This window comes from Eubalaena glacialis, chromosome 8 (genome assembly GCF_028564815.1).
Source record: "Eubalaena glacialis isolate mEubGla1 chromosome 8, mEubGla1.1.hap2.+ XY, whole genome shotgun sequence".
NCBI classification, from domain to species: Eukaryota; Metazoa; Chordata; class Mammalia; order Artiodactyla; family Balaenidae; genus Eubalaena; species Eubalaena glacialis.
This window is the reverse complement of record NC_083723.1, coordinates 116,794,598-116,822,411: the sequence shown is the minus strand read 5'-3', so window position 1 is coordinate 116,822,411 and position 27,814 is coordinate 116,794,598. Positions and strand designations below refer to the sequence as shown.

Below are 27,814 nucleotides of genomic sequence, written 5' to 3'. Positions count from 1 at the left end.
TATCCCGAGGACATCTGTGCCTCCAGGTTGGCATCTTGCATTGCAGAGTATTGTAACAGAGAAGAACAAACCTGACTCCATATTGGATCTATTCCTTTACCACTCATCTTTGTGCTCTGTTGCCTGTGCTTAGTCACGCTGACTCTGCACCTTTGTAAAGAATGTTGCCTAGAACCTGAAATATACATGATAGCCCATTCTCAAGGCTCTGCCTCCCAGGCTTGACCTTTAAAAGTATAACAGTGTTCATTCACATAGAGATACAAAGTTGCAGTTGCAGAACAGAGAATAACATTTATCTTGTTGGAGGTTTACAGGAACACTGTGACCACGCGGACTTGGACAACAGCAAGAGCAAAGCATTATCGCATCCCCGCTGGGGCCTGGCCAGCGCCGAGAAGTCTGCAACAACGAGCAATACCCGCTCCCCGTTTAGTATAAAAGGAGCCTGAGTTTTAACTTGGGTAAGATGGTTCTTCCCATCTTCTTGGTCCGCTGGCTTTCCAAATAAAGTCGCTTTTCTTTGCCCCAACACTTTTTCTCTTGATTTATTGGCCTGTTGTGTGGTGAGCAGTGTGGGCTTGGACTCAGTGACAATAGGAGAAATGTGTATATAATTTTGGTAGTATTAAGGAATTAGAAATAATTTTGTTAGGTAAGGTAATATTATGCTAAGATAAGAAAATGTCATTATTTTAGAGCTTACTAAAATCTGCAGTAAAATATTATGATGTCTGGAAATTGCACCAAAATACATCAACTAAAAATGCCGGGAATAGAAGAAGGAAGGGTAGCAAAATGTTAATTATTGAATCTGGGTAATAGGACTCATTATTCTCTCTGCTTTTGTGATAGAAATTTTCCTAATAAAAAACTTGAAAATATTATACCAAGAGAAACATGGAAAGTACGAATTATTTTTATGCAATGCTTTACCACAACATTAAAATAAGTACCATAGGGGCTTCCCTGGTGGCGCAGTGGTTGAGAATCTGCCTGCCAATGCAGGGGACACGGGTTCGAGCCCTGGTCTGGGAAGATCCCAGATGCCGCGGAGCAACTAGGCCCGTGAGCCACAATTACTGAGCCTGCGCGTCTGGAGCCTGTGCTCCGCAACAAGAAAGGCTGCGATAGTGAGAGGCCCGCGCACCGCGATGAAGAGTGGCCCCCGCTTGCCGCAACTAGAGAAAGCCCTCGCACAGAAACGAAGACCCAACACAGCCAAAAATAAATAAATAAATAAATAAAAATTTAAAGTAAGTACCATCTTCTATGAAGTAATTGACTTATAGTCTTCAAAATGTCAAGATTACGAAAGACAGGACAGACTGAGGAGCATTCCAGATTAAAGACTAAAGGGACATAAAAACTAAGCACAAGACGTAATTTTGGATTGGACCATGGACCAGAATCTTTCCCCCTTTTTGCTATAAAGGACATTATTTGGACAATTGCCAAATATAAATAAAGTAAAACATACTGATGTAAAAAAATAATAAATCCCAATTACAAGTTGTTCTGCTTTTATTATCACCATGCGCCAGAAATTCTAAACAGCTTTGGTGATAAATGACCCCTTACCTGCTTTGCCCTTCTGTGACTGGCTTATTTCACTTAGTATGTCAGACCCTGAGCAGCAGAAAGAAGCATCTTTACAGGGGCTGCGGGGAGCAGGGAATGGGGAGTTGCTGTTCTACAGGTACACGTTTTCAGTTGTGCAAGATAATTAAGTTCTAGAAATCTGCTGTACAACTTTGTGCCTGTAGTCAGCAATACCAAATTGTACACACAATTATATACACATAAAAATTTGTTAAAAGAGATCTCATGTTAAGTGTCATCACCAAAAAAACCCCCAAAACCAAAAAAAACCAACCCCAATAATAGTAACAACAAAAAACAACTCACCGGGTGATTTTGGTGCATGTTCGGAACACTCATCAAAACAAAAGGGTCAGATGCAGACGCCACTATGAGGATTGTATGTCCTAAAGTTTTATTTGTAGTTACTCCTCTTCCCTCATCTATTAAAATTTTCTAATGGCATATAAATTGTTGAAAAATTGCCTGTGTACAACACAAATCAATTATAATCATACAATGGCTTCTACATTTTTTTGCAATTATATAAAATCATAAAAGCATAAAGATTCAGATTAAATTCCTTACATTTGACACTACTATAAAGATCTAATGTCTAATCCAACAGCCAAAACCTTGCTATAAACAAGAATATTGACCCAGTTACTCAACACGGAAACCCTTTGAACATGTTTTACTGCATTATTTACTTATACAAAGGGTTTCAACTCAATACATCATTCTTATTTCTATTAGAATGTGTTTTCCTTTTTATTTTTTTACAAGACGGTGAAATCTGTAAATATGCAATGTAATCAACATGTTTAAATGAAAGGCATTAGGCTAAGATTAAAATTCTTCCCTGGCGCATAGAGGTAAAACCAGAATTTTCCTTCATTAAAAAAGAAAAACAACTCCTTCCAAAAAAATCTTTCATTGGTCTAAGCGATAAACGATTTCCATGTTTATATATGTATATTTTGTATAAACACACACATATGTATATGTGTGTGCGCACGCATATAATTTCTCTCTTAACAAGCACTGTTTCTCCACAGAAGTTGATTTGGAGAATTCCTAGTTACGCAGCTTCCCCAGTCACACCCTGGCTGTTTCAAGAGTTAAGTTCCTTGAAGTTTGGGATCATTCATGTTCCTTTCAGGCACAGTTTCTGCCCCAGCCCCTCAGTACTATATATTTCTCTATTTAAACATTAAATTAAAATATGCCTAATGTTTGTCAAGATGAAGAAACAAACTTGTCACTTCTGTCATACTCTATAAGCAATTTAAGATTATTTATGTTTAAAATTTTAAACAGTGAGACAATATTTACTGTGAAGTGTAAGATTTTTGTTTGATAAATACAAGTTTGGGTTCATACACGAGCTATTTCACTGAATCTGAGTAAGATTTTTAACATTGAAATGCATTAATACATTCTTATTTTGTAATTGTTGATTTTTTTAAATCTAAAGAATATGCTGATTTTTAGTGATTATTACATGACTGTTAATGAAAATAACATTGTCGTATAGGGGAGGGGGGAGGGTGGTGCTAAAATATTATTTGCTCTGGCAGACAAATAGACTAGATAACGCCATGGCAGGAGGGAAAGGATTCTGGGCCTTTCTCTTACTTGTTATGAAGGAGAGAAATTCCAAACTGAAAGATACTTAGGAAAAGATTACCTTCACAGTGTCCCTTTGTCACAAGCTCTTTCCTGTCTTCACAGCAGCAGTTTGGTGGCAGAGGGTCAACATGCCTTCTCTAAGCCCAGTGACCCCAGCAGCTCATGTGAAGGGCCTCTCCCCAGGAGAACTCCCCTCCTACCCGTGGCCACCACGCCTCCTCTCTGGGGCTGGAGGTGACTGTGGATTCGAAGACTAGAAAATTCTGTGCCTGAACCTGGGATGGTGAGGCTTTTACTGAAATCGGTAAGTCTAGAGAAGAAATGGGCAGCATCTATGCTTAATAATAACATCATCCAAGTGAAAAGCTTATCTCTTAGAGACTTTACTCTGTCAGCCTTGTTATCTAAGCTGCTTATAAAAAGCGCTCTTGGCTGGAAAGAGAGATAAGGAGGACATATTCTGATTAGAATTCTGGAAGGCATCATAGAGTCCTTGCATTGATATTTATTGAACTCTGGCTATATGCCAGGCACTGGGAGTACAGCTATGGACCACAGAGGCACAGAGGTCCACGCCTCACAGAGCTTCCATTCAATTCATCAACCCTTATATCACACACAATGGGGAGATTTACATCAAGCAAGAACTTACTTCACTAAGACTATTGCAAAACTACAATGCGTAAAAGGCGTGTTGTGTTCAGGAAATGACCAGAGACCTCCTGGGGAACCTGGGAAGCGGTCATGAGATCCAGAGAAGAGCATGAGTTTGCAGGTTGACCTAGTGGAGGAAACGTGATGGGCAACTGGAGGTTATCTCGGTGGACAGGTGATGAAATGCAGTTATCAAATAACTCCGTATAAGGTGTTGAGTCCTGAAGAAGTGAAATCCAAGGGCCAAGACCTGAAGTTGGAAAGGCAGTTTGTTTGGAAATGGAGTAGAACAGGACACTCAAATGCTGTTTTGGAAGAGGGTGGGGGGACGGGAACAGGGAAATGCAATGGGCTGGACAGCCTGGGGGGCCCTGGGGAGAGTCCTTGAAGACCAAGTGTGTCAGCTAGAAAGATGCGCTCTGCAGCAGGTGGTGTGAGGGGAGCTGGAATGATGTCAGGTGACTTCTGTAAAGGGCCTGGGTGGAGGGAGCCTATTGAAACAGCAGAAGAGAAGAAAGGAAAAGAGGATGGTGACAGCTCACCCACAGGTGCTGTCCTTTGTGTGACTTGGGGATGGACTCCTACTGACTGGGGCCCTGGAGCTCTAGATGTCTCCCCGGTGGGGGTGGAGAAAGGCTTCTGCGAGCTTCTGCAGGCGGTAGCTTCCCCTGGTAGGGGCAGGGCCCAGGAAGGCCGAGCCACCTTCCTGCTGTGACAACCTTTCTGTGCAGAGAGGAAGTGGCTGTGCAGGGTTGTGGGTTAACCGCTGGCAGAAGTGTCTGAGAAGGGCTGGACGTCTTCAGGTTGGGAGAAATGCTCAGCCTTATTTTAAAAGACACATATCTCTTAGAGACTCCCATTGTTGGTACTCCTTGCACCAAGTGAGCAATAGATTAGTTGTAGCCCCATTCCTGGCTCTTGTCTGGATCATTACATATAGGTCACAGTACATATTTTGGTCACACCACCGTCACCTTCTTTCCTGACCCTGAAACCTGATGAGCTGGGATTTTCCTGGCATCAGCACCCATGGACATTGTGGATAAAGAAAGATGGTACCTGGAGAGAGAGCTCAGGAGAGAGCTGATGTACAACCACCAGAGACAGGCTTAATGTAAGGGTCTGGCAAACCAAGCTCAAGGACATTCTACCTGTGCCCGTGAACCACCTATTCCAAGGAGACAAAGAGCTACACTGCAGAGAAGGCCCAGTGCTCATGGAAGGTGAGTTCATGGTGGGGTGTCTGTGTTAGCTCTGGCGTTAGTGAAAAAAGACCTGGGTACTAGGGAGTCAGTCTGTGATATCTTGTCTGCCAGTTGCCCCTTCTGAAGACCAGAAGGCACACCCATTTTCTCCATCGCACCGAATGGGATTTTTTAGGTACAAATGGTCAACTCGGAATGAAAAGCAGCTGGTGGCCTCTGTCTGTGCAGGTTTATAGTGGTGTATTCTTATCTTTTGTCTTTTCTTAAATTTCTTAAATCTCTACACACATTATTATTTCAGCATCACAAATTTTCATTAATGTATGGTGGTTGAATTTTCTGATTATTTCCATAGTCTGGATCCTTAGGATGATTCTTCATCATCCCTACTCTCTCCCTAAACTCCTCCTCAAAATTGCTTTTACCAATTTACCCAAATCTGCAAGTTTACTTTCATCCCACTGACTCTCCTGTTACAAAGATTTCCATCTTCAATGATTTCCCCTTAGTGAGGGGCTTGCCAAAGTTCCCCTCGCCCTGAGCCCACACTGGGGGTACCTGTCCCTCTGCAGTTCGATAATTAGGTCAATTGTTATTGGGGACTACGATGTAGAAGAAGGGAAATGACTGTAAAGTCCACACCCTTTTTCTCTTTCTTTCTTCAGATCCACACCACCATTCTGGCCATCCATTTTGCTGTGCACCATTTGTGCTCTCTTTTTACCATCCTTTTATTTAGTCCAAACACTGAGATGCCTTTGTTCTCCTAGCTTAACCCAGGTCTATAATATGCTTTCTGTTTAATACTTTCATCTTTTATTCTTATAAATTTCCTTTCACTTTTTCTACATGTTTCTAAGAACATATCTCATGTCTACTTCTTGCCCTTGAGGAACTTGTTGGTAATCCCAGACAAAGAAACTGGGAGAAAACTGTGGCTTCTCCATCTGAGAATAGAGAGACCTGGATTCTGGTTGTCTAGGGAAAACCTAACATTTCATATGTGTGTGTGTGTGTCCATGTAACTGTGTGTCATTCTATGTATGTGTATATTCCTCTTTTTAATTTATTTTTTTATTTTTGCATGTAATTTGGGTATATTTAGTTTTAATCATTTTGGTTTTTTCTCAAATATGAAGTACATCAAAACTCAGTTATATGCAGGAACCAGTTTTTAAGGATTGCTGCGAAACTGTGCTCCCTGACTGTTCTTCAAAACTCCTTGGTTAGTCACATGAAAAACTGGATGAATTGGTTTTCATCAAGACTGGCAGGGGGATTAAATTTGTAGAATGTGTTGAATTGAGTGTGAAGTACCAATGGAGATTTCAAGTGACATTACCATGTAGAAAGTTGCATAAATTGGGCTGAAGCTCAGATTAGATATCTGACTAGAATACTGAATTTGATGTTATTAGAATAGAGAGTTTCATTAAAGTGATGAACTTGAATGATGTTGCTCAGGGAAAGCATATAAAGTAATAAGAAGAGGGAAAAGGATGGAATACTGGAGAAAACCATTTTTTAATGGAAGAATATAGAAATGGTTGTCTACCAAGAACATTGACAATGAGTGAACCAAAAATTAAGATGGAAACAAATCATGAATAGCGTTCTTAGTCTGTTTGGCTGCTTTAACAAAATACTACAGACTGGGTAGCTTATAAACAACAGAAACTATTTCCCACAGTTCTGGAGGTTGGAAGTCTGAGATCAGGGTGCCTGCATTATTGGTGGGGGCTCTTTACTGGTTGTAGACTTCTTGTTGTAACCTCACTTGGTGGAAGCGGCTATGGAGCTCATTGGGGTCTCTTTTATAAGGGCACTAATTCCATTCATGAGAGCTCCACCCTTATAACCTAATCATCTCCCAAAGGCCCAACCTCCTAATATCATCACCTCTGCAATTAGAATTTCAACATAAATTTGTTGGCAGGGGAGCATAAATATCCAGGCCATAGCATGTTTTAACTATAAAAATTCACCAAATTTTGTAGATATTTCTTTAGCATGTGTGAAATTGATTGAGGTAGAAGTTAGGCACTGGAAAAAGATTCCATAAAGAAGACCAAGACTGGATTCCTCTTATAGAGAACAATATAAAACCAGAACTCTCCTGGTCCTGGGAAACAAAGAGCAGAGTAACCTGGTGCCTAGGGCAGGTCTAAGTCAAGAATAAGGGTATCCCAGCTCTAAGCTCTGAAATAACGGAGGGAACTAGGTTTGTGGATTCTTCATAAGTATGAAGGAGTCTGTCAACATCATTGTCTCAGAAGTTCTCATGGGATGGGAGTCACCTGTGATGACTTCCAGGAACTAAGAATAAGTTATTGGATGTAGACTCTATTTCACAGGGAACAGTCTTGGTCTTATAACCTCCACTGACATATTTGATTTAATTAGTATAATTCTATTTATATTGAGAATATGATAAAAGGTATAATGGAAACCCAGCTTGGACCTAAGGAGCAGCAACTTTTGTAGTTCAGAAATGTCTGGGTAAGTATTTCAAAAAGGAGAGGATGGTCCCCTGGAAGTCTCTGTGTATGACAGCATGCGATGCTCCCAGGAGAGAGCTCACCTTGAAGTAAGGGTGGGGATGGGGGCGTGGCAGGGTAGACTGACCCAGTAATACAACCGTAGTTCTTGGAAAGATGAGCAGATTCTAAGCTCAGCTGGGTTTTTATTGCCAGAATTTGTGTCTTGGATGAGGTCCTCTGCATTCCCTTGTTCCAGGTTATAATTACTATTTTAGTGGTTGGTAAGGAATGTATGTAATTGAATGAACCTTTACACTAAAATCTCAGTAAGACATTGGGGATCAAGACACAGACCTGCAGTCTTGCCCCTCCAACACCGGCAAGGAAAAGGTTGAGCCAAAGTCTTCCTCTTGTACTTCATCGATAGAGGTACCACTCCGCAGGGAACCATACCTGGGAGTGATGATGGAACTCACTGGGAGCAATAATAGGGTCTGCTGCATTGCATTGCTTGGCAGTTGGAATGGTACAGAGCAGAAGCATCTGCCATGGCTGGCAGGTATTTTAGGGCCCAACAGAAAAAGAAAAGAATCCCATGGATACAGTGGTACCTGAGAGAGGCAACATCCTTGTCAGGATGACAGATAGCACAGAGTAAACAAGGGCTGGAGTAGAGGAAGAATAAAACTCTACTAGAGTACAAGATTTATCTTGTTTATATACCCATGTGAAAACCCCTGGCATCCCCCCAGAGTATGTGTGGGAGAGGACTTTGCAGGGGGTTTAGATCCTAGACTAGTAGGAGGGGTATTGGGAAGATGATCTAAGAGAAGACTGATTCCTTCATTCATTTAACACGACTCTCTTCAAGCACTCTGGTAAATATGGAGATTAAAAAAAGTAACCAGTATAGGCACGGTCCCTGCTCTCATTAACTTCAACATTTATTCACATAAATTTTAAATAGCAAACAATCGAGTGTCCCTGAGGACAGAAGCTCAGGCTGTCTTAAGAGCACATAGCAGAAGAACTAACCCAGTCAGGGGTTCGAGGAAATCTTCCTGGAGGAAATGACTTCTGAATTGGTATGCGGGGAAATCATCAGTTAGGAATCTGGGTAGAGAGGGAGAGGAAGAGTGCTCTAGGGAGAGTAAACATCATTGGTGAAGACCCAGGAGTGCGTCAGTGTAGGATGTATTTGGGGACCTGAGGGAGGTGGACTCTGTCTGCTAGAATGGAAAGCAGTTGTGGTAACTGAAGGAAAGAGGACATTCCCGTTAGGAAGGTAGACAGGTGCAAAGACTGCATCTTGGACGGTGTTGAGAGGCTTGTGAAGTACCACAAACTCGAGACTTTAGCTAAGTTAATGAGAAACCCTGATGGGTTTTTAAGCTCCGGAGTGGTTTGTGGGTGGGGGCAGGTAGCAAATTGGAAGGTGGTTAAGGAATCCAGGTGAGAGACAACATTTTCTGGATCACAGTGTTGTCAGTGAGGTTAGAACAATTAGTAGAATTTGCAAGGAATTTAATACGGAGAAGTCTGCCGGGGATGGATGGATTGGGTGTGGAAGGAGAGAATCTGAGAAATGGTGAGGATGACTCCTACATCTTTGCCTTGGGCATTTGGGTGGATGGCAGACCATTTGCAGAGATGAGAAAAATGGGAGATATCAGATTTAGTAAACAAGTCAGATGTGCTACTCCTCCAGGTGACAAAACCTCCAGGAATAGGACCTGGAAGGTGGGATGAAATTTTGTTGAGTGATTGGATTGAAAATGAAATCTTCAGTTTGGGCAACGATGACGCTCAGTAAGGAGAAAGGATTGCAGTGTGTGTAAAATTCCTTTTCTAGGAAAGGAATTCTTTACCCATGGTGCTAGACTTAACACAGGTAGCTTGTCCTGCCTGCACTTTGAAAAGCTCATTGTTACCGGAAGTAAGAGGAGGACACATTGCAGAGGGGCTGCCTTGCTCAGAGCCCACAGAGTTGGAGAGTCAGGGAAGGACTCCTGTGGGCACTGATGGCGGGGGAAGTTTGTCCTCTCGGTTGGGTGGGGCCTCCGGAGGGAGGAGCCTCCCTGCTCTCGTGGCTGCCCTTTTTGTGCAGAGAGCGGCTGACTGTGCCATGCTGTGGATACACTGCTGGCACAGAGGTACAAAGAGGTCTGGTTGGTGCTGGCCGATGCCAGGGTCAGGGGGAAATCTGGCTTCGTTTTTCGAGAGACAATGTAGCCATCAGGGACATCTCCCTTTTCAACAAACTCAACATTCCTTGAAAAGTAGATCAGCTTTAGACCCAGCCCTGGGTCTTGTCGATACCAGTACATAACATCGTGGTTCATATTCTGAGAACAAGTCAATGTCACCCTCTTTCTCGTCTCTGTGATCTGGTGTCTCGGGCTCTGGGTCACATCGGCTTCCAGGGGGTCTGTAGGGGAAGGAGACAGAACTAGAGACAGCTGAGGAGTCACCTTGCGCTGCAGCTTCTAGGAAAGGGCTTGGGCTAAGACCTGAAAGCTATGGCCAAGGCATGCCCATGAGTTCTAGGACTCACCTGCTCCCAGGAGACAAAGCAGGACACAGCCCAGGAGCCGGGGGCCCATGGCAGCATCACTCTGCCAGCCCTGGGGGCCCTAGCTGGTTTCTGTGATGTCTCTCTCTCTCTCTGCAGCTACTCGATCCTCATTTTCAGGGGAGAAGCCACTCCCATTTCCTTAGAGGGCTGAAGGGTAACACAGGTGATCAGTCGTGGCCAATGGGGGCTGGCAAGGCTTGTGATCACCGTCATTTTCCTTGTCCTCCTTTGAGGCTGCTGGTTTCTATGCATTTGACAATGTCTTCTTATTAGCACACTCTTGTCAAAGTTGAAAAATAGTTCTGTATTTTGGATCTTTATGATGAAAATTGGTATAACATATTTGATTATCACTTAGAAATGTGAGAACATGAAACTCATGCTATCATCAAAACAACACTATTTTTTTACTTTAGAAGTCCTCATTTCTACTCTGTAGAAAAAAAAAATCCAAGTATATTCATATCTTTGTCTATCCACGGATATATTTTTTAGCCACTACCTTTTAAAAGAGTCTCATGTGTAAAAACTTAGCCAAATCCACATCATGGGTTATTTTATTAGTCTGTATCCAGTTCATGACCCTAGACTCAGGGCTCTTCTCCTTAGCAGATTAAATTTAGTAGCGGGTGTGAGTAGCTGCTTTCCTCAAGGCTGGTGTTGGATGTATCCTTCTTCCTTCTCTTCTCTCTCCTCTTAAAGGGGCTGTGAAAGGCAGAGGAGAGATCTGCCTTCTTCAATAACCTCTTATTTGTACCAGCCAACTCAGTTTCTTTGCTGATTGTGGGGTGTGCTTTGCTGTCTTGTGGTCTCCAGATGGGGCTCCACACGGAAGGGTTCTGTCGCTGGATATTTCACTGTAGCCGGGCTGTCTTTTCTGCTCTGGATCTAAGTCACAGGGAGCTCTGCCTATAGCTGGGGTGTCACAGCATCTTCTTACTCCTCCAGCCACTCACATGTTGCTTCTTTTCTGGGTCATGATGTCTTCCCTGCATTGAGGTGACTTTCCAGGGGTTGCTGAGAGTATTTTCCCCCTTGAACTTCTCTTGAGCTTTGTTGGAACCAAAGTATTCTTGGGGGTGTGGGGAGGAGGAGAGGGAAGGACACTGCCCCATCCTCCTAATTGCTTCAGTCACAGCTAGAGCTTCGCAAAGCCCTTCTGTATTTTGCCGAATCATTATCATCTCCAGGCAAGAAGTGGGTCCTCAACCCAGTTCCTGGGCTGCCCTCAAACCTCAGAGATGGCTTTCTGCCCCCAACCCCTTTCATGATGGAGGTTCAGGTCCAACACTCCCTATTCCATACAAATAAGGGAGATGCAGTTTGCTATCATGACATGAACTCTGCTCTAAGGAGGAGTGTTCTTTCTTTTTATATTTCTGTGCCATTCCCTTTTGGAAAAGACTGTGGGAAGCAAACTTGGCTCTACTTCAGTCCTAGGCAAGTCCTCCACATCCTAGCTACGGGTACAAGTGTTCCAGAAAAAAATAAAGCAGGTTTAATTCTCAAGAACCTGCCTCAAGTAAATAACGTTGTATTATTCAGTTAACCTGTCATCCCAAATTGCATCTTTCGAAATCTTTCACAGTTTACCCACATCCACAAAGCTAAACTCACTATTTATGCTCCGGCCCATTGGATTTTCCAAGGTTCCGTGGCACTTCCAATGTCATCAAGGTGAACAACTACAACTCAAAGATTTATAGTTTATCCCAAGTACTTTCCATATTAGATTAACCAAAGATTTAGGAGGCAGCTGCTTCTATATTCCTAACCCTCCATGAGCTAATTCACTCTCCTCAGACCCATGCTTCTCCCCACATCCCCGTCCTGTTGGCTGTGAGGCTGCTCTGGTCTCTTCTTTCTTTCTCAACATCAACCAAGACACTAAAGTGATGCTGTTGACCTGAGTCCCTGATATCCTTGTACTAGGAACCACTTCCTGTACCTTCCCCACCCTTCCTTCCTGGACCCTTCCCTCTGATCTCTCCTTCCCAAGGCCACCACACGCAAGAGTCTGGGGACCTTCACTTCCCCAATGTGGACCAGGCTCCTGTGTCCCTAACAAAAGCACTGGGAAGAAAACAGAATCCTCTAGATGTCCAGGAGCTCTGAAATGTCTCCTCCATCTTTTGGTACTTTAATGTAATGCCTTTCACTCTCCACTGTCCATGCCTTTATGTCCTTCCCTGTGCCTAATTGCTCTCAGCCTCTCCTCTGAGGCATTACTCAGTGAATCTGCTGCATCTCTTATCATCCTTCCTGGTGACAGTCTCTTGACAATAATAATTATGCCTGCCTCTACCCAATTAAGGAAACATTTCTTTAAAATCCCTGCAAGTAGAATACACTGGTCCCTTTAAATATACAACAATATTTTCTCTGTGGGTGATCCTGAGCACAGAAAACAGACTACAGAATTTTCACCACCCTTCAAATCCTATTTTACTTCTGGTCAGGCCATTTTTGGTTCTGAGGAAGTCATTTTACCCTGTATATTTTTCTATACTATATGATTAACTTTTCAAAAACCTTGAGAGAAATAGCTGTATATTGAGTTTTCTTTTAATTGGTGATACAGTATTCAATTTTATCAAACCTCTTAGTGTCTGAAATGCGTTTATATTAAGGAATATGTTAGTGCCCTCTAGTGGAGTAATACTGCAATAGGCAGAGTAATGGCTCCTTAAAGATGTTCAAGTCCTAATCCCTACATCCTGTGAATGTTTAGATAGCAAAAGGGAGTTAAGGTTGTGCATGCAGTTAAGGTTGCTAATCAGGTGGCCTTGAGCAGTAACTTAGATTATCCAGGTGGGCTCAATCGAATCACATGAGTCCTTAATAGCAGAGAACATTTCCCAGCTGTGTTTATAGGGAGACTTGCGTATGGAAGAGTCAGAGAGGCCGAATGCTGCTGACTTTGAAGCTACAGGAAGGGAGCCATAATGTAAGGAGAGCCTTCAGAAAGGAACAGAGACTCGCCAATGTACTGATTTTAGCCAGGTGAGACCTGCATTGGACTTCTGACCTCCAGAATTATAAGGTAATAAATTTGTGTTGCTTTAAGCCATTAAGTGTGTGGTAACTTGTTATAGAAGCAACAGAAAACAATCACCAACACTAAAAATTTGTGGCACAATGTGGTAAAAAAAGCATTTAAGATGGGAAAAGCAAGGAAACCATAAACAAAACAAAAAGACAACTTATGGACTGGGAGAAAATATTTGCAAATGATGCAACTGACAAGGGATTAGTTTCCAAAATATACAAACAGCACATACAACTCAGTATCAAAAAAAACAACTCAATCAAAAAATGGGCAGAAGATCTAAATAGACATTTCTCCAAAGAAGATATACAGATTGCCAACAAACACATGAAAGGATGCTCAGCATCACTAATCATTAGAGAAATGCAAATCAAAACTACGAGATATCACCTCACACCAGTCAGAATGACCATCATCAAAACTGTACAAATAATAAACACTGGAGAGGGTGTTGAGAAAAGGGAACCCTCTTGCACTGTTTGTGGGAATGTAAATTGGTACAGCCACTATGGAGAAAAGTATGATGGTTCCTTAAAAAACTAAAAATAGAGCTACCATATGATCCAGCAATCCCACTCCTGGACATATATCCAGAGAAAACCATAATTCGAAAAGATACATGCACCCCAGTGTTCACTGTAGCACTATTTACAATAACCAAGACATGGAAGCAACCTAAATGTCCACTGACAGAGGAATGGATAAAGAAGATGTGGTACATATATACAGTGGAATATTACTCAGCTATAAAAAGAATGAAATAATGCCATTTGCAGCAACATGAGTGGACCTAGAGATTATCATACTAAGTGAAATAAGTAGACAGAGAAAGACAAATATCATATGATATCACTTACCTGTGGAATCCAAAAAAATGATACAAATGAACTTATTTACAAAACAGAAACAGACTCACAGACATAGAGAACAAACTTCTGGTTACCAAAGGGGAAAGGGAGGGGGAGGGATAAATTAAGAGTTTGGGATTAACAGATACATACTACTATCTATAAAATAAACTACCAGGTCCTACTGTATAGCACAGGGAACTATTGTCAATATCTTGTAATAAACTGGAATGGAAGGGAATCTGAAAATATGTATAACTGAATCACTTTTTTGTACACCTGAAATTAACACAACATTGTAAATCAACTATACTTCAATTAAAAAAAAAAGATGGGAAAAGCAGAGGAAAGGATAATACCCAGCAGGCAGGGCTCTGGGCGGTCTTGTGTGGGTGAGGGGAGCTCGTGAGGGCAAGGTCACTGCACACTTTGGCTCTGCTATTTTTGTGCAGGAGATGTGGCCGCATTGATAAACTGCTGGTGCACAGAGACTCGGATGTCCGTGGAAGATTCAAGGATCAAGGGGAGATCATTCTTTTCTTCTTTCCTTTCTCTCTCTCTCCCAGTCTCCATCTCCCTGTCTTTCTTTCCCTCTGGGTGCCTGAGTGTGTTTGTGTGGTCGCCTTACAGGGGAATGGAGCTGGAAAGTGGGTGAACTTCTCTGATATTCTCAGTAACAAGGAAAAATTCCAACCTCCTGCTATTTGCAGGGTGACTCCCTGTGTTACAACCCCCTTGCCTTCCTCGGCAGCAGCACCCTGCCGGCTCTGCGCTCCTTAGCAGAGGCCATGCACACTGTGCCGGCCACTGACTGTCAGACCAAAGGAAGGAATTCTTCCCAGGGGAACAGTCCCCACACTGGGGCTAGCAATGACTGTGGGGCTCCCGGCTGGAACATTCTGACCCTAACCCTGTGGAGATGAGGTATTTGCAGAAATGGGGTATGTCAAGAGCAGAAACTGGTAGCATCTGCCTTTAAAAATGCATCATCTGATTCAAACTCCCATCCTTGGCCCTTTGCCTCTTAGGCTACTTGCAGAGTGGCGTTCTTCATCAGCCGCCTTCTTGCAGCTGCTTGGAAGTAGGGCTCTGTATTAGTTTTCTATTCCTGCTATAACAACTTATCCAAACTTAGGGGCTTCAAACAACACAGATTAACTATCTTACCATAGGTTAGAAGTTTGACACGGGTCTCATTAGGTTGAAATCAAAGCGTGCAGGGCTGTGTGCCTTTCTGGGAGCTTTAAGGGGAGAACTTCTTTGTTTTTTTTAACTCCTAGAGATCACTCACGTCCTTTGGCCCCCTTCCTCCACCTTCAGAGCCAGCAACAGTAGATGAAATCCTCACATCACGCTGACGCCGGCCGCTTTTAAGGACGCATGAGTTTAATTGGGTCCACCTGGATAATCCAGGTGACTCTTCCTATCTTGAGGTCAACTGATTAGCAGATTTAGTTGCATCTACAAACCTAATTCTCTTTTGTCATGCAACGTATTCACAGGTTCCAAGGACTAGGGCATGGACGTTGGTTGGGGGGGTGTCATTATTCTGCCTATCAGGGACCCTTAGCCAGATAAAGGAAGGTAAGGCCAGAAACTGGTTAAACTTAAGAAATATAATTTTTTCAGGAGAGGAGAGGAAGAAAGTGCAGGATCAAATCATTGTAGACATTGCTGAATTATTTATCCATTCTTTAATGGACATATAATGAATAATGATTATGTGTCAGATGCTGTTTTAGACTATGGGAATACAGACATGAACATAAAAGACATATTGATTACGTTTGATCATTCATTGAACTTGTATGTCATGCCCCGAGGAAGCTACTGGGGAAGGAATGAAGGAAAGACAAGTCTTTTTACCATAAAGATTTTATAGCTCAGTATACAATGGACTATTACTCAGCCATAAAAAGAAACGAAATTGAGTTATTTGTAGTGAGGTGAATGGACCTAGAGTCTGTCATACAGAGTGAAGTAAGTCAGAAAGAGAAAAACAAATACCATATGCTAACACATATATATGGAATCTAAAAAGAAAAATGGTTCTGAAGAACCTAGGGGCAGGACAGGAATAAAGACGCAGACGTAGAGAATGGACTTGAGGACACGGGGAGGGGGAAGGGTAGGCTGGGACGAAGTGAGAGAGTGGCATGGACATATATACACTACCAAATGTAAAATAGATAGCTAGTGGGAAGCAGCCGCATAGCACAGGGAGATCAGCTCAGTGCTTTGTATCCACCTAGAGGGGTGGGATAGGGAGGGTGGGAGGGAGAGGCAAGAGGGAGGAGATATGGGGATATATGTATATGTATAGCTGATTCACTTTGTTATACAGCAGAAACTAACACACCATTGTAAAGCAATTATACTCCAATAAAGATGTTAATTAAAAAATAAAGATTTTATGGCTCAATGGGAAAATAACCATATCAATAAACATTGTAACTTGGTGCTTGCAAAAAGGGAGGATCGTGTAAGGCGTGGTGAGAATACAGAAGAAGGAGCCCACAATCTTCTTGGGAAAACAGAATACACTTCACATAATGCTATTGTTTTAGGTAATATTTGGAAGATCAAAATGAGTTTGTCAGATGTGCCACACAAGGAAATTAGTATGTGCTGCATGTTTGGAGATTACCTGAGCAACACTGAACTCTAGTAAAGTGAGTGAGAATGCGAGTGGTAGAAGGTGTAGCTGGATTTTCTAGTAGAGTTGTGATCATAGAAAACCTTATATATGTAGGAAGTTTTCTTTACCACTCCACAGTTCCTTGCTGGGTGGTTTACTTATGTCTCTTCCCCAAACCCACAACCATACCCAGGGCTCTCCTGGCCCATATCAAGTTAGAGAACTAGAAAAAGATTTAGTGGATTGAAAAAAAAAAAACAGAACTTGTCAATATGGTACATTCAGGTGTTATGCTTTAAGATCTGGTAAATATATGGAGACAAAGGGGTGATTATCTTGTGTGTCAATCAGAGGCTGGATCTGGTCAGGTCATTTGGTTTTTTCTTTGCTTCCTCCTATGGAAAGACGTGAAGATTCTAAAGCACTGACCCATTCCTGATACTCACAGCACATGTCTTCCCAATGCCCAACTGTGATGGGCTTACAATGGAAAGAGATTGGTGACTCAAGAAGAAAAATTCAGATCTCTTTATCATTATCCTAGACTCTAGTGAGAACTTGACATTCTAATACAAAGATATCTTCCCGGTAAAAGATTGAAATTTCTGCCATTTCAAAATATTGAAGAGATAGTCATACATTTTTTCCATGCTAATAAGTTTAGATTTTATGTATGGTAGACCAAAGAGAGCTGCTGAAGGATGCTCTGGGAGTGACAGGGGTCAGATTTTTGCAATTAGGAAGATTACACTTGAGTACAACGCTGACACGCATTAGACGGAGTGAGGCTGGAGCCAGAGAGATTAATAAGGAGGCTATTCCACTTATCTGGGGAGCTGTTAAAAAAGAGCATAAACATGGCAGTGGTTGCCTTGAAAAGGGATGAGAAGAAAATTTTTGTAGGAGTTAGAAATAAAAGTACTTGAATACGGATTGAATGTCCAGGGTAAAGGAGGAAGAGAAATTTAGTATAATTCTGTTTTCAATCTTGTGCATGTAAATAACTCATACTTTCTTCTTCACCAAATCAGGAAACCAGAAGAGTAGCTTGAGAGGCAAAGATGACATGTTGTGTTTAACCTGCAGGGTGAAGTGTTCAGTTCTTGTCCTGAATGGATTTAAGTTCAAATTAGGCATCAGGGTGGAGAGCACAGATCTAGGATTCATTAATTACTAGGTGGGATTCTTGTGCCCCTGTCCCCATCTTGGAATAATGGATAGCAACTACCTTACAGAGATGAAAACAAGCAGGACCCTATGGGGCCTTCCCAGGATAGACCCCCTAACCCCTGCCCATGTCCTCTGCCTGCCTCTTGTTTATAGAAAAACTTAGCCTCCTAGGCCTTCTCCGAGTTCCAAAGAATAAATTTGACCAGAGAAGTAAGAATATGCAGAAGCAAAGGATAAGAGTCAAACAAGACAAAATAATAATATTGATAGTTTAGCCATTAAACAGTGTCAAGGACTTTTAGTTCCTCCCAAAGGGCTATAGATAATATTCTGAGCCATGTCCTTTGAGCTGCTTTACAGAGACTGAAACTCCCTTCAGGTGGAAGAAATTATCTGTTTGCTGCCCACAAGCACGTAGACCCCAGACTGGTTGGAACCAGAAGGTTGATGGTGTTGACTACCAATTACCTCACCACCAACCAATCAGAAGGATGTCCATGAGCTGATGTGATGTCCACAACCCCCCTCCCTCACCCTGTCTTTAAAAACCTTTCCCTGAAAGCCATTGGGAGTTCAGGCCTTTAAGCACTAGCTGCCTGGCCTCCTTGCTTGGCACCTGCAATAAATGCTGCACTTTCCTTCAACACAACCCAGTGTTGGTATATTGACTTTAACTGCGTGAGGGCAAGTGGACCCAAGTTTGGTTTGGTAACAGAGAGGGAAAGAGAAGAGACTAATACCATTTTAAGAATTCTTCTCTTTCTTTAAGAAAGTACCTTTTTTCTCCTCCTCTTATTTTTTTATCACTTTCTCCATCTACGGCAGCAGGTGGCAAGCCAGTTCTGCTTCACTCATTAATATTTGTTACCCTGACACGATCCCAGTTGTCTCATTGTGGAAGGGTAGGTCAATTCACAAGAAAAACAATTTGCTTCCCAAGATTAGAACAGTGCCCAGATTATCCCAAATTTCTTCTCCAGGAAATTTTCACAAATTTGCTGATAACAACAGTATCACATTATATATCATCATATAAACTGGACCGTAATATGTGTTGTTTTTCTGAGGCCCCACCTTGAAGTTGTTGGTTTTCTGACTCATTTGAATTTCAAAAGCTTGTGCTTTCTCCCCCAATAATTAATCAACTGGTAATAAACTATTTCCATGTTAGGTTACTCAAAATTCATAAGGACAAGGCTAATTATATACTACTTTCCCTCTGCAACTAATCTTATTCTCTTTGGAAAAGTTCTCTCAAACCTCACTGCATCCTTTGACTGCCGTTCTGTCTCATTTTTTTAAATCCCTTTTCTCAACTCAGGGACTAAAACAATTTTGTTCCTTATCCCAAAGAATTTTTGATGTGCTTCCAGTAGGAGCCAGATCTATTCTACCTCCTCACCTTTCCCTTCTAGACCTTCCCATTCCTCCCTTTACCAAAGGCCACTCCATTCTACTTTTATATTGTGTCCCTGATAAAACAGTAGGAAGAGAACTATATCTACTGCATGGCCAAGACTCTGAAACATCTCTCGAGTAGTTGCGAATTCTAACTTAATGCAATTAACTATTTGCTCTGTGAATTTCTTGTCCTGATTTTCTTGGCATTTGTTCCCCCATGATACTTGCCTGATCCCCTCCCCTTTGAGTGTAGGTGGAACCTGTGAATGTGATGAAATATCACTCCTATTACTGTTACATTATTTGGCAAAAGGGATATTATCCAGGTGGGTCTATCCTAGTCTAATCACACAAGCCTTTTAAAAGCTGTTTTCTCCAGCTGGTAGCAGAAGGAAGGCCAGAGAGCTTTTTGAAGCATAAGAAATATTTGATGTGCATTTCTGTTTTTGAAGATGGAGGAGACCTGAGAGAGACTGCCAGGAGCTGAGGGCAATCCCCCAGGGACAGCCAGTGAGGAAACTGGGTCTCTAGTCCTACAACCACAAGGAACTGAATTCTGCCAATGATAAGGATGAGCTGGGAGGAGGAGCTGGGCTCCAGAAGAGAATGCCACCAGATGACACCTTGATTTCAGGTGCATGGGACCTTGAGCAGAGAACCCAGTCCTCCCGCCTCCGCCCCTGTCTTCCTGGACTTCTGACATACAGAATTGTAAAATAATAAATTGGCATTGGTTTGACCTGCCTAATTTGCAGTGATTTGTTACAACACAGCAATAGAAAACTAATAAGTTTTGTTATCCAACATCCTCCTTTGGGGAGCTACACAGTGAACTTAAAAGTTCTGCTCCTTAGTAATCCCTGGAGACAAACACATTTCTTCTTTTTCACTTCCCACCCCTCCCTCTTACACATACACATTGTCTTTCCTCCCTCTGGGTGATCTTCAATCCACACGTCTGAAAACTCTTCACTACCCTCTGCATCCTCTTTTATTCACGCTCAGGCCATCCCATGTCTGAGGAAGTCCCAATCCCCTACCTATTTTCCTGTACAGCATGATCAGTCACTGAGAGATTCATTGAAGAATCTTTGAAGATCTTTGCAAATCTGAGGGCTTTTTTTTTTACTGAATTGAACAGAATTCAATTTCGTCAAAATTTTCTTACATCTGAATCTGAAAATTGAAGTTTGTCCTAGAAAATATTCACATTGGGTTAATAGCTTCTAGTTGAGTGGAATATCAAGCAGAAGCAAAGATTTTGATTACAATAGGAAGGGTGTTAGAGGGACGAGAATGGGAACAGGGAAGTAAAGAATAGTAAAGTTAGGGCAGGGCTTCAGTGCAGGCTTTTGAAAAAAACTTTTAGTTGGGGTCAGGAATCTTGAGGACAGCATCCCCTCACTCCTTGGTTTGCCCCCCTTTTTGTGCAGAGAGGAAGCAGCCTTGCAGCACTGTGGATTCACTGCTGGCACAGAGGTACACAGATGTCTGGTTGGTGCTGGCAGACTCCAGGGTCAGGGGGAAATATTTCAACTCATTTCGAGAGACACGATACCCCTCAGGGACATCTCCTTTCTCAGTGATGCGGGTATTAGCTGAGTAGTAGATCAGCCGCAGTCCAAATCCTGGGTCTTGGCGATACCAGTACATTGAATAATGACTCATATTCTGCGAACACTGTAGAGTTAATTCCTTTCCTGTCTTCGAGACCCTGTGTCTTGGGAACTGTGTGACTACAGCATCCTTGAGGTCTGTGAGAGATAAAGCAGGGATCACATAAAGACAGCCTGGGGAGGCTACCATCCTGAGGAAACATTTTGTAGTTGGAGCCTGGGAAGCCAGGGACAGGGGTTCCTTACCTGTGCCCAGGACTCACCTACTCTGAGGAGAAAAAGGACAAAACAGCAGAGAGGCCTGTTGCTCATGGCAGCGTCAGATGAAGAATGCTGTCTGCTCCTGGGATGAATTTAATCTCTGAAACCAACAGGTTTCATCTACTTCCTGGCCAGAGACCACACCCTCCTACCCCACTGCTTCAGAAAGGAATGAAAAGCCTCTTAGACTTGACAGAATTTGAGAGTTTCATTTATCCGGGTCACATAATTGTTTATGCTGTTCTCTTGAAGAATTAGCATGGCAGTTGTTTCCCTTTATGAATTTTCTAATTTTTCTTATACAATATATCCTTTTTGACATGGTGGGTTTGCATCTTTTGAATTTTTACTAGGCTATTATGGTAAATTGAACAGTCTTCCATGGACCCCTGAGTGTTTTCTCTGAACACTTTTAGAACTCTTCCATTTTGCCCTTATGCCCAACCTCGAATTCCACTCTAGAAGCACTCTAATCTCTTTAGCCAGCCTAATGTTATTCATTTACATGAATGCTGTACAATCTCTACATGCTTTCCATATAGTCCCATGTCCTCTCTTTTCCTTTAGGCTAATTCTTAAGGGAGTGAAAAAGTGTGGTGAAGGGAATGGAGCAACCAAATGTATACAAATTTAGGAAAGTCTAGTAGGTGTTTAGAGAGGATTTTCATGTGGTGTAGTAACTCATCTTACCAGAGGTTCCACCAGTTAGAACTGGGTGTGGACAAATGCTGATGCAAGGACTTCCAGCAGCCATCTCCCTCTTGAGTGATCTAGTAACTGCTCTGAAAAAGGAGCACTTTGGGAAAAAAAGCATTTTAGGGAAATTGTGGGATGTTAGTCACCACAGATGAACTGAAGCTCAAATGTCATTGATGTGGCTTTCTGCTGTTTAACATTATTTCTAGGAAGTTTTTTTTTTTTTTTTTTTTTTTTTTTTTTTAATTCTAGGTCTCCTGAGGATGTGGCAGTGAATTGCTGTGGATAAACTGCTAGCACAGAAGTGTGAAGATGTCTCCAGGGCCAGGAAGAAACCCTCCTTCTTCTGGGAGACGCTGCACTCATCAGGGAAACTTTTCCAGTGCTGCCAGCAGCAAGTGAGCAGTGGATTAGCTGTAGCCCCAGTGTTGGGTCTTGGTCATACCAGAACATTCTGAAAGACATTCCAAAAAGGCTTCCCCCCCTGTTCTTCTCTAGATATCTAGGTTCTGGATTATGTTAACATCCAGGTGACCTGTGGGAGAAGGATGCAGAAGTTACAAGCAGTGTCCATCAGGAGGCCCAACATTTGGGCCATGAACAAAAACAAAAACAAAAACAAAAAACCCTGTGCTGGAGCCTAGAAATCCCAGAATCTGATTTTTCCTTGCGCTCCAAGGTCTCATCCATTTCCAAAAGACAAAAAGGCCATTCCCCACAGAAGCCCGACACTCACTGTGGGATGGGAGAAGGAATAGGTCTTTTTCCAACTGTAGACAGCCTATTGGCTGTTTGCCTGTGATGTCACTGTCTCTGCCCACACCCAGAGCTCCACATCTACAGAGATGGAATCTTTTCTTCCCTTCACAGAGCACCACCAGACATTGGACTTTCCTGATCAATTCAGATTAGGAAAAACAATTGCTCTTTGGGGTTAATACGTGGTATTCCTTTGCGTTCTTTCTGACTCAGACTTAATTCTTCATCCATGACATTTCTTAATAACTACCATTGCCACGAGGTTAGTCGATAGCATGGAAGGCTCTAGAGGGAGGCTGCCTGGATTTGAATACTGGTTCTGTCACTTACTCTCATCTTGAGCAAGTAAATGAACTGCTTGGGCCTCAATTTTACTATCTGTAATTTGTGCTAATAAAAGTATGTATCTTATAGTGTTGCTGTGGGGATTAAATAAGTTTACATGTTAAGTGGTTATAACAATGCCTAGTATACAGTGAAGTCACTTGAGGTTGGGGTATGAGATGGGAAAAATGAGCGGGCTACTCTCTGCTGGTTATAAAGAGAACCAATTCCAAATTGAAAGTCCCTCAGGGGATTACTTCCTGTGCCCCTTTGTCACACCTTCTTTCTTTCCTCTCAATAGTACCATGAAGTTGATTCCTGCCATTATGATGGCCCACTCAGTGTCAAGGAGGGGACTCTCTCTGGAGAATAGCTCCCTGTGGAGCCCAGGGATCACTGTGGAGTCCCCTGATGGAAGATTCTATCCCTGAACCTGTGGAGGTGTGACATTTACAGAAGTGGGCCAATTCTGGAGTTATCTGCACTTAAAACTGGAATCACCAGAATAACAATATTGTCTTTATTTCCATGCCTCTTTTTCAGCCTTTTCCACAGAGGTCTCTTCATCAGCCTCCCATTTTAAGCTGCTTTGCAACAGGGCCTTTGTTTATCTGGGAAGGAGGATGAGACCTGAGACATGAGAGACTTGAGTAAATAAATAATTTGGGTGGGTGAGTAGACGATAGTGGGGCACAAATTCAGGGTCAATTCCATAAAGCATATTTGAATCTTTCATTTACTTATTGAAAAAATATTTATTGAACACTTACTATGTGCCAGACATACCACTAGATGTTAGGATATAAGCATGAACCAAAAAAAGGTCTCTGCTCCCATGGAACTTATACTTTTGTATCCAATATATCTTGCACAGCCCAAGATCCTGGGGCTACAATGTAAAAGGATATGAAGTCCAGTCTCTCAAAGTCCATACTTGCCTATGAGGACTCAGACATGACCAAAATGACAACAGATGAAGACTTCTTGTGTCGGGACAGTGGTTAACGGAAGCATAGAAGTCAGCCCCACAGGTGAGAAGAGTAGATCATGGAAGGTAGAGGAAGAGCATGTGCAAAGGCACAGGTAAGAAAGTGCCAGTTCAGTAATGCTGGAAAAACAGCAGGGATGAGGGGATTGAAGATGAGCTAGGTTTCCAGAGTCCAGATCCTGAAATACCTTTAAGCCAGGTTAAGAAATCTAAATTTTACCTTGAATGTGAAGGAGAAGCATGGAGAAATTGTGTGTGTGTGTAGAATGATCAGATCTGAGTATTATGCATATCACTCTAGTGGCTATGAGGAAGAAAAGCTGAAAGAGGCCAAGAGACATTGAAGAAGGAAAAGAAGGATTCTTAATCCTCCAGCGATCCTGTAAAAACACCTGACGATAGGAGATAGGTCTCCCCGATCTCAGTAAACTGAAATGCAGGAACTTCATCGATCTTTGTTATTGTTGTTGTTGAAATTTAGAGAAATATATTCCCAGTTAAGGGAATTCTTGTCAACGGCTGATGAGAGTCTTAAGAGGTACCATTTCTTGTATGGTCAGACATAAAGTGATTTTACAGATCCTTGGCAAACAGCTTCTTCAGTCAGGTAACTATTATTTACGTTCCAGTTCTGGGGACAACAGGTGATTAAGGCACATCTCATTCCTTCTCTCAAGGGACTTGTAATCTAAAAGGGTACCCAGTTTTGTTTTGTGTTTTTTTTTTAGTTTATTTATTTTGGCTGTGTTCGATCTTCGTTGCTGCGCGTGGGCTTTCTCTAGTTATGGCGAGCGGGGGCTACTCTTCGTTGCTGTGTGCGGGCTCTAGGAGCATGCAGGCTCAGTAGTTGTGGCTTGCGGGCTCTAGAGCACAGGCTCAGTAGTTGGGGCGCACGGGCTTAGTTGCTCCGCGGCATGTGGGATCTTTCCGGACCAGGGCTCGAACCCCTGTCCCCTGAATTGGCAGAAGGATTCTTAACCACTGCGCCACCAGGGAAGTCCCGGGTACCCAGTTTAACTGCTGTAATAAGGAAAGAAGGGAGAAATAGGCCGAGTGTAACTGAACATATAATCTTAAACCTCCAACCTATGCTTTGAAATCTCAAAATTTGCTGAAAGGGAAAATTTAAGATTTTTAGTCCCAGACCATTATTCTTTCAACCAGATCCAAAAGTTGGAAGAGAACTGGGACAAAGAAGACTGGCAGCTGGAGGAGGTAAGTAAAACAGTATGTGTGTGAGTGTGCGTGTTGGGGGGCGAGGGGGGGAGCATCGTTATTTAATTATCATACTATATAAGATAAAATAAAGGTACAGATATAACTGTTAAGACTTGGAAGATAACTAGTATCAAAATAGGAATATGCAGTAAAACTTACAATTACTAGGGAGGACAAAAGGGATTTTAAAAAAATAATAATTCTAGCAAAAAAATAGGAACTGGGGTATAGTCTCAAGCTGAGAAGGTCGGGGGATGTCTCTGTTATATGACAATGAGATTCAAACTCAAGCTCCCTGTATCATCGATAGTGTGGTATGTTATTCATCTCTTCTACTGGAAGTACAGTAATATTAGGACTGGATGTTTCCACAGTGAAAGTTATGTTTCCTTGAAAGAGTCCAAATAGGAAAAATGATTTACCATTCACATATTTTAGATGAGGATACTTCCTATCTTTCCTCAGTGCCAGATCCTAGAACACTGCCTGGAAACCTGAAGTGATGTATGGTTTACAAGATCTATAAAGGCTGACAAGAAGCTTGCTCTTGGGTCTTTCTTCATTGTGATGGGTGTTTGGTTGTTTCCACCAGCCCTCCAAACTGGCCCTTCGAAGCAAGGGGAAAAGAGTTCTAGGCACTCACACTCCTGCTCTCCCCTCAACATTTCTTTATTTCTGGCACATTCTAGGTCTTTGGCCTCTCTGATGTCCCTGTAGACTCCTCTCTTAGCATTTTTTGGAATTAAGCACCATTTCATGGTTTTAAATTACTCTTGCTTGCCCTGGTAGTATCAGGGCTGAATACGTCCCCCCAAACCTTAGTTCTTCTCTTTAAGCATCCTTCTTTCTGCGCTGTGTAGGGGGATCTCAGCAGTGACTGGATGTAAAATCTATATCTCACAGTACAAGTGATTAAAGAAAGAGGGAAGAATGACAGGGGTAGAAGTTGTGTTGGGAGTAGATATGAGAGAGGTTCAGGTCCTACTCAAATGAAGGGGTGCTTGAAGGCAGAGATAAACCATCTACCCCTTGTTTCCCAGTTCAAGAATAACTCATGCATGGCTCACCTTTCTCATATAGCTAGGGAAGTCTCTAGAGCAGCTGCTGAGAATTTCTAAATGTCAACGTTTGAGGATACAGGAATCATCAGAGATAATTGTTACATACATCTCTATACATTTTTCATCCAGTAAAAGCAGCCTCTCTCATTTTCCAGTCTTCCTATATAATTCTGCTTAAAAGGACTTATAGGTCAAGGGGTGTAGAGGACTTAAATACACACGCACCGGAACTCAGAAAACATGGTACTTGGAAGAAAATCCTGAAGAGCTACTTGAGACATATTTGAGTCTATTTTCCTTTCCTCTCTTCCTCCCTCCCTCCCGTCCTCCCTTTCTTCTATCTTTTCTTCACTAAGTCAAACATTGTACTCAGTCTAGGGATATATAATTGGAGGGACATCACTCTCAAATTAAAGAATATGGAATCTTGGGAAGAATGAGTAAGAAAGAATTATGAAAGAATACACGAACGATAGTAGTTTTGGAATGAATAGGAGCTGAGTCTTCTCTGTCTGTAGGAGTCAGAAGAGCCTGTATGGACAAGCTAACCTCTGAGCTCAGAATGAAAGGATGTTCAAGAGTGAGGCAGGCAGTCAAGTAGTGGTCACCCATTTCAGGTAGAGGAGAGAGCGCTGGCAAAGGTACAGCTGTGCCATTTGGCTTGGTCCATTCAGGGAAATACAAAACATTCAGTAGAGCTAGATTCTAAAGTGCTAGAGTGGCTTTGGAAGACCTGGATATATTTCTAGACAGAGACCTGTTTGTGAAGGGCTTTGTGTGCCAGACTCAATCAGGCTGGTAGGAATGTCCAGGACAGAAGAAAGCAGATGCAGTAAGAGGCTGGTGGAGCAGTGAGAAGGGTGTTGCATTTCTTCTAGGTAACAGGTAATGAGGGCCTGCATGAAACAGAAGCAACGAGGAAGGAAAGGAGCAGCTGAATCAGATAAACTTGTGTATCAGAGACTGTGTCTCTCCCTTTAGGCATGAAGGACGTTTCCCCCCATTGCTAGGAGTGCTGCTGGCTGACGGCCCTCCTTGTGAATTGTCTTGGCTAAAGAGGCACCTCTTCCCCCGAGGGCATGCCCTTTCTCAGGGCCACCGTGTCCAACGACACGGCTGCAGTAAAGTGGGCATAAGACCTGTCCCCCTCACCTCAACTTCGGATGATTGTAAGGGCCACCCCAGCTTCCCAGCACCCTGTGGACTCAGCTTAGGCCTTTGTTGAGGCTGCAAGACAGACCCACTTCCCCTCTGCCTCTTCCGACTTCCTTCTTTTCCCTTCTATCCATGTGGATCATAAGGGCACTTTCTAATAACCTTTCTGTACACTAATGTCCCCTGCAAAGACCATTTACCAGAAAAGCAAATCTATGACAATGTGCAATATAGAAGTAATAGATTTATAAATGGATTTAATGTGAGGACTAATGGAAAAGAGGAACCTACAACCATCATTCAGGTCACTGAGATGGAAACACAGTATATGGGCCAGAATGGATGCAGGTAGGGGCGGCGAGGCAATAAATTCGGCAATAAATCACTTGAATTTGAATTGTGGAGCATCCAACTGGAAGTGTCCAGTAGAAGCCTGAATTTACCAGCTAGAACAAATGAAAGAAATTGTCATAATCCTGGGTGAGAAGGTTAAGGAAGAATAT

General features: G+C 42.5%; 1 gene segment (V, D, J or C); it reads right to left on the bottom strand.

The window, feature by feature from the left end:
* LOC133096931 (T cell receptor beta constant 1-like) overlaps positions 1-10,155 on the bottom strand; it is a 46,369-nt gene extending 36,214 nt beyond the window's left edge. Inside the window, 3 exon segments of the C gene segment in view lie at positions 4,552-4,573; positions 9,691-9,980; positions 10,107-10,155. Of these exon segments, the coding sequence occupies positions 4,552-4,573; positions 9,691-9,980; positions 10,107-10,155 (361 nt within the window).
* Positions 10,156-27,814: the final 17,659 nt, after the last annotated feature.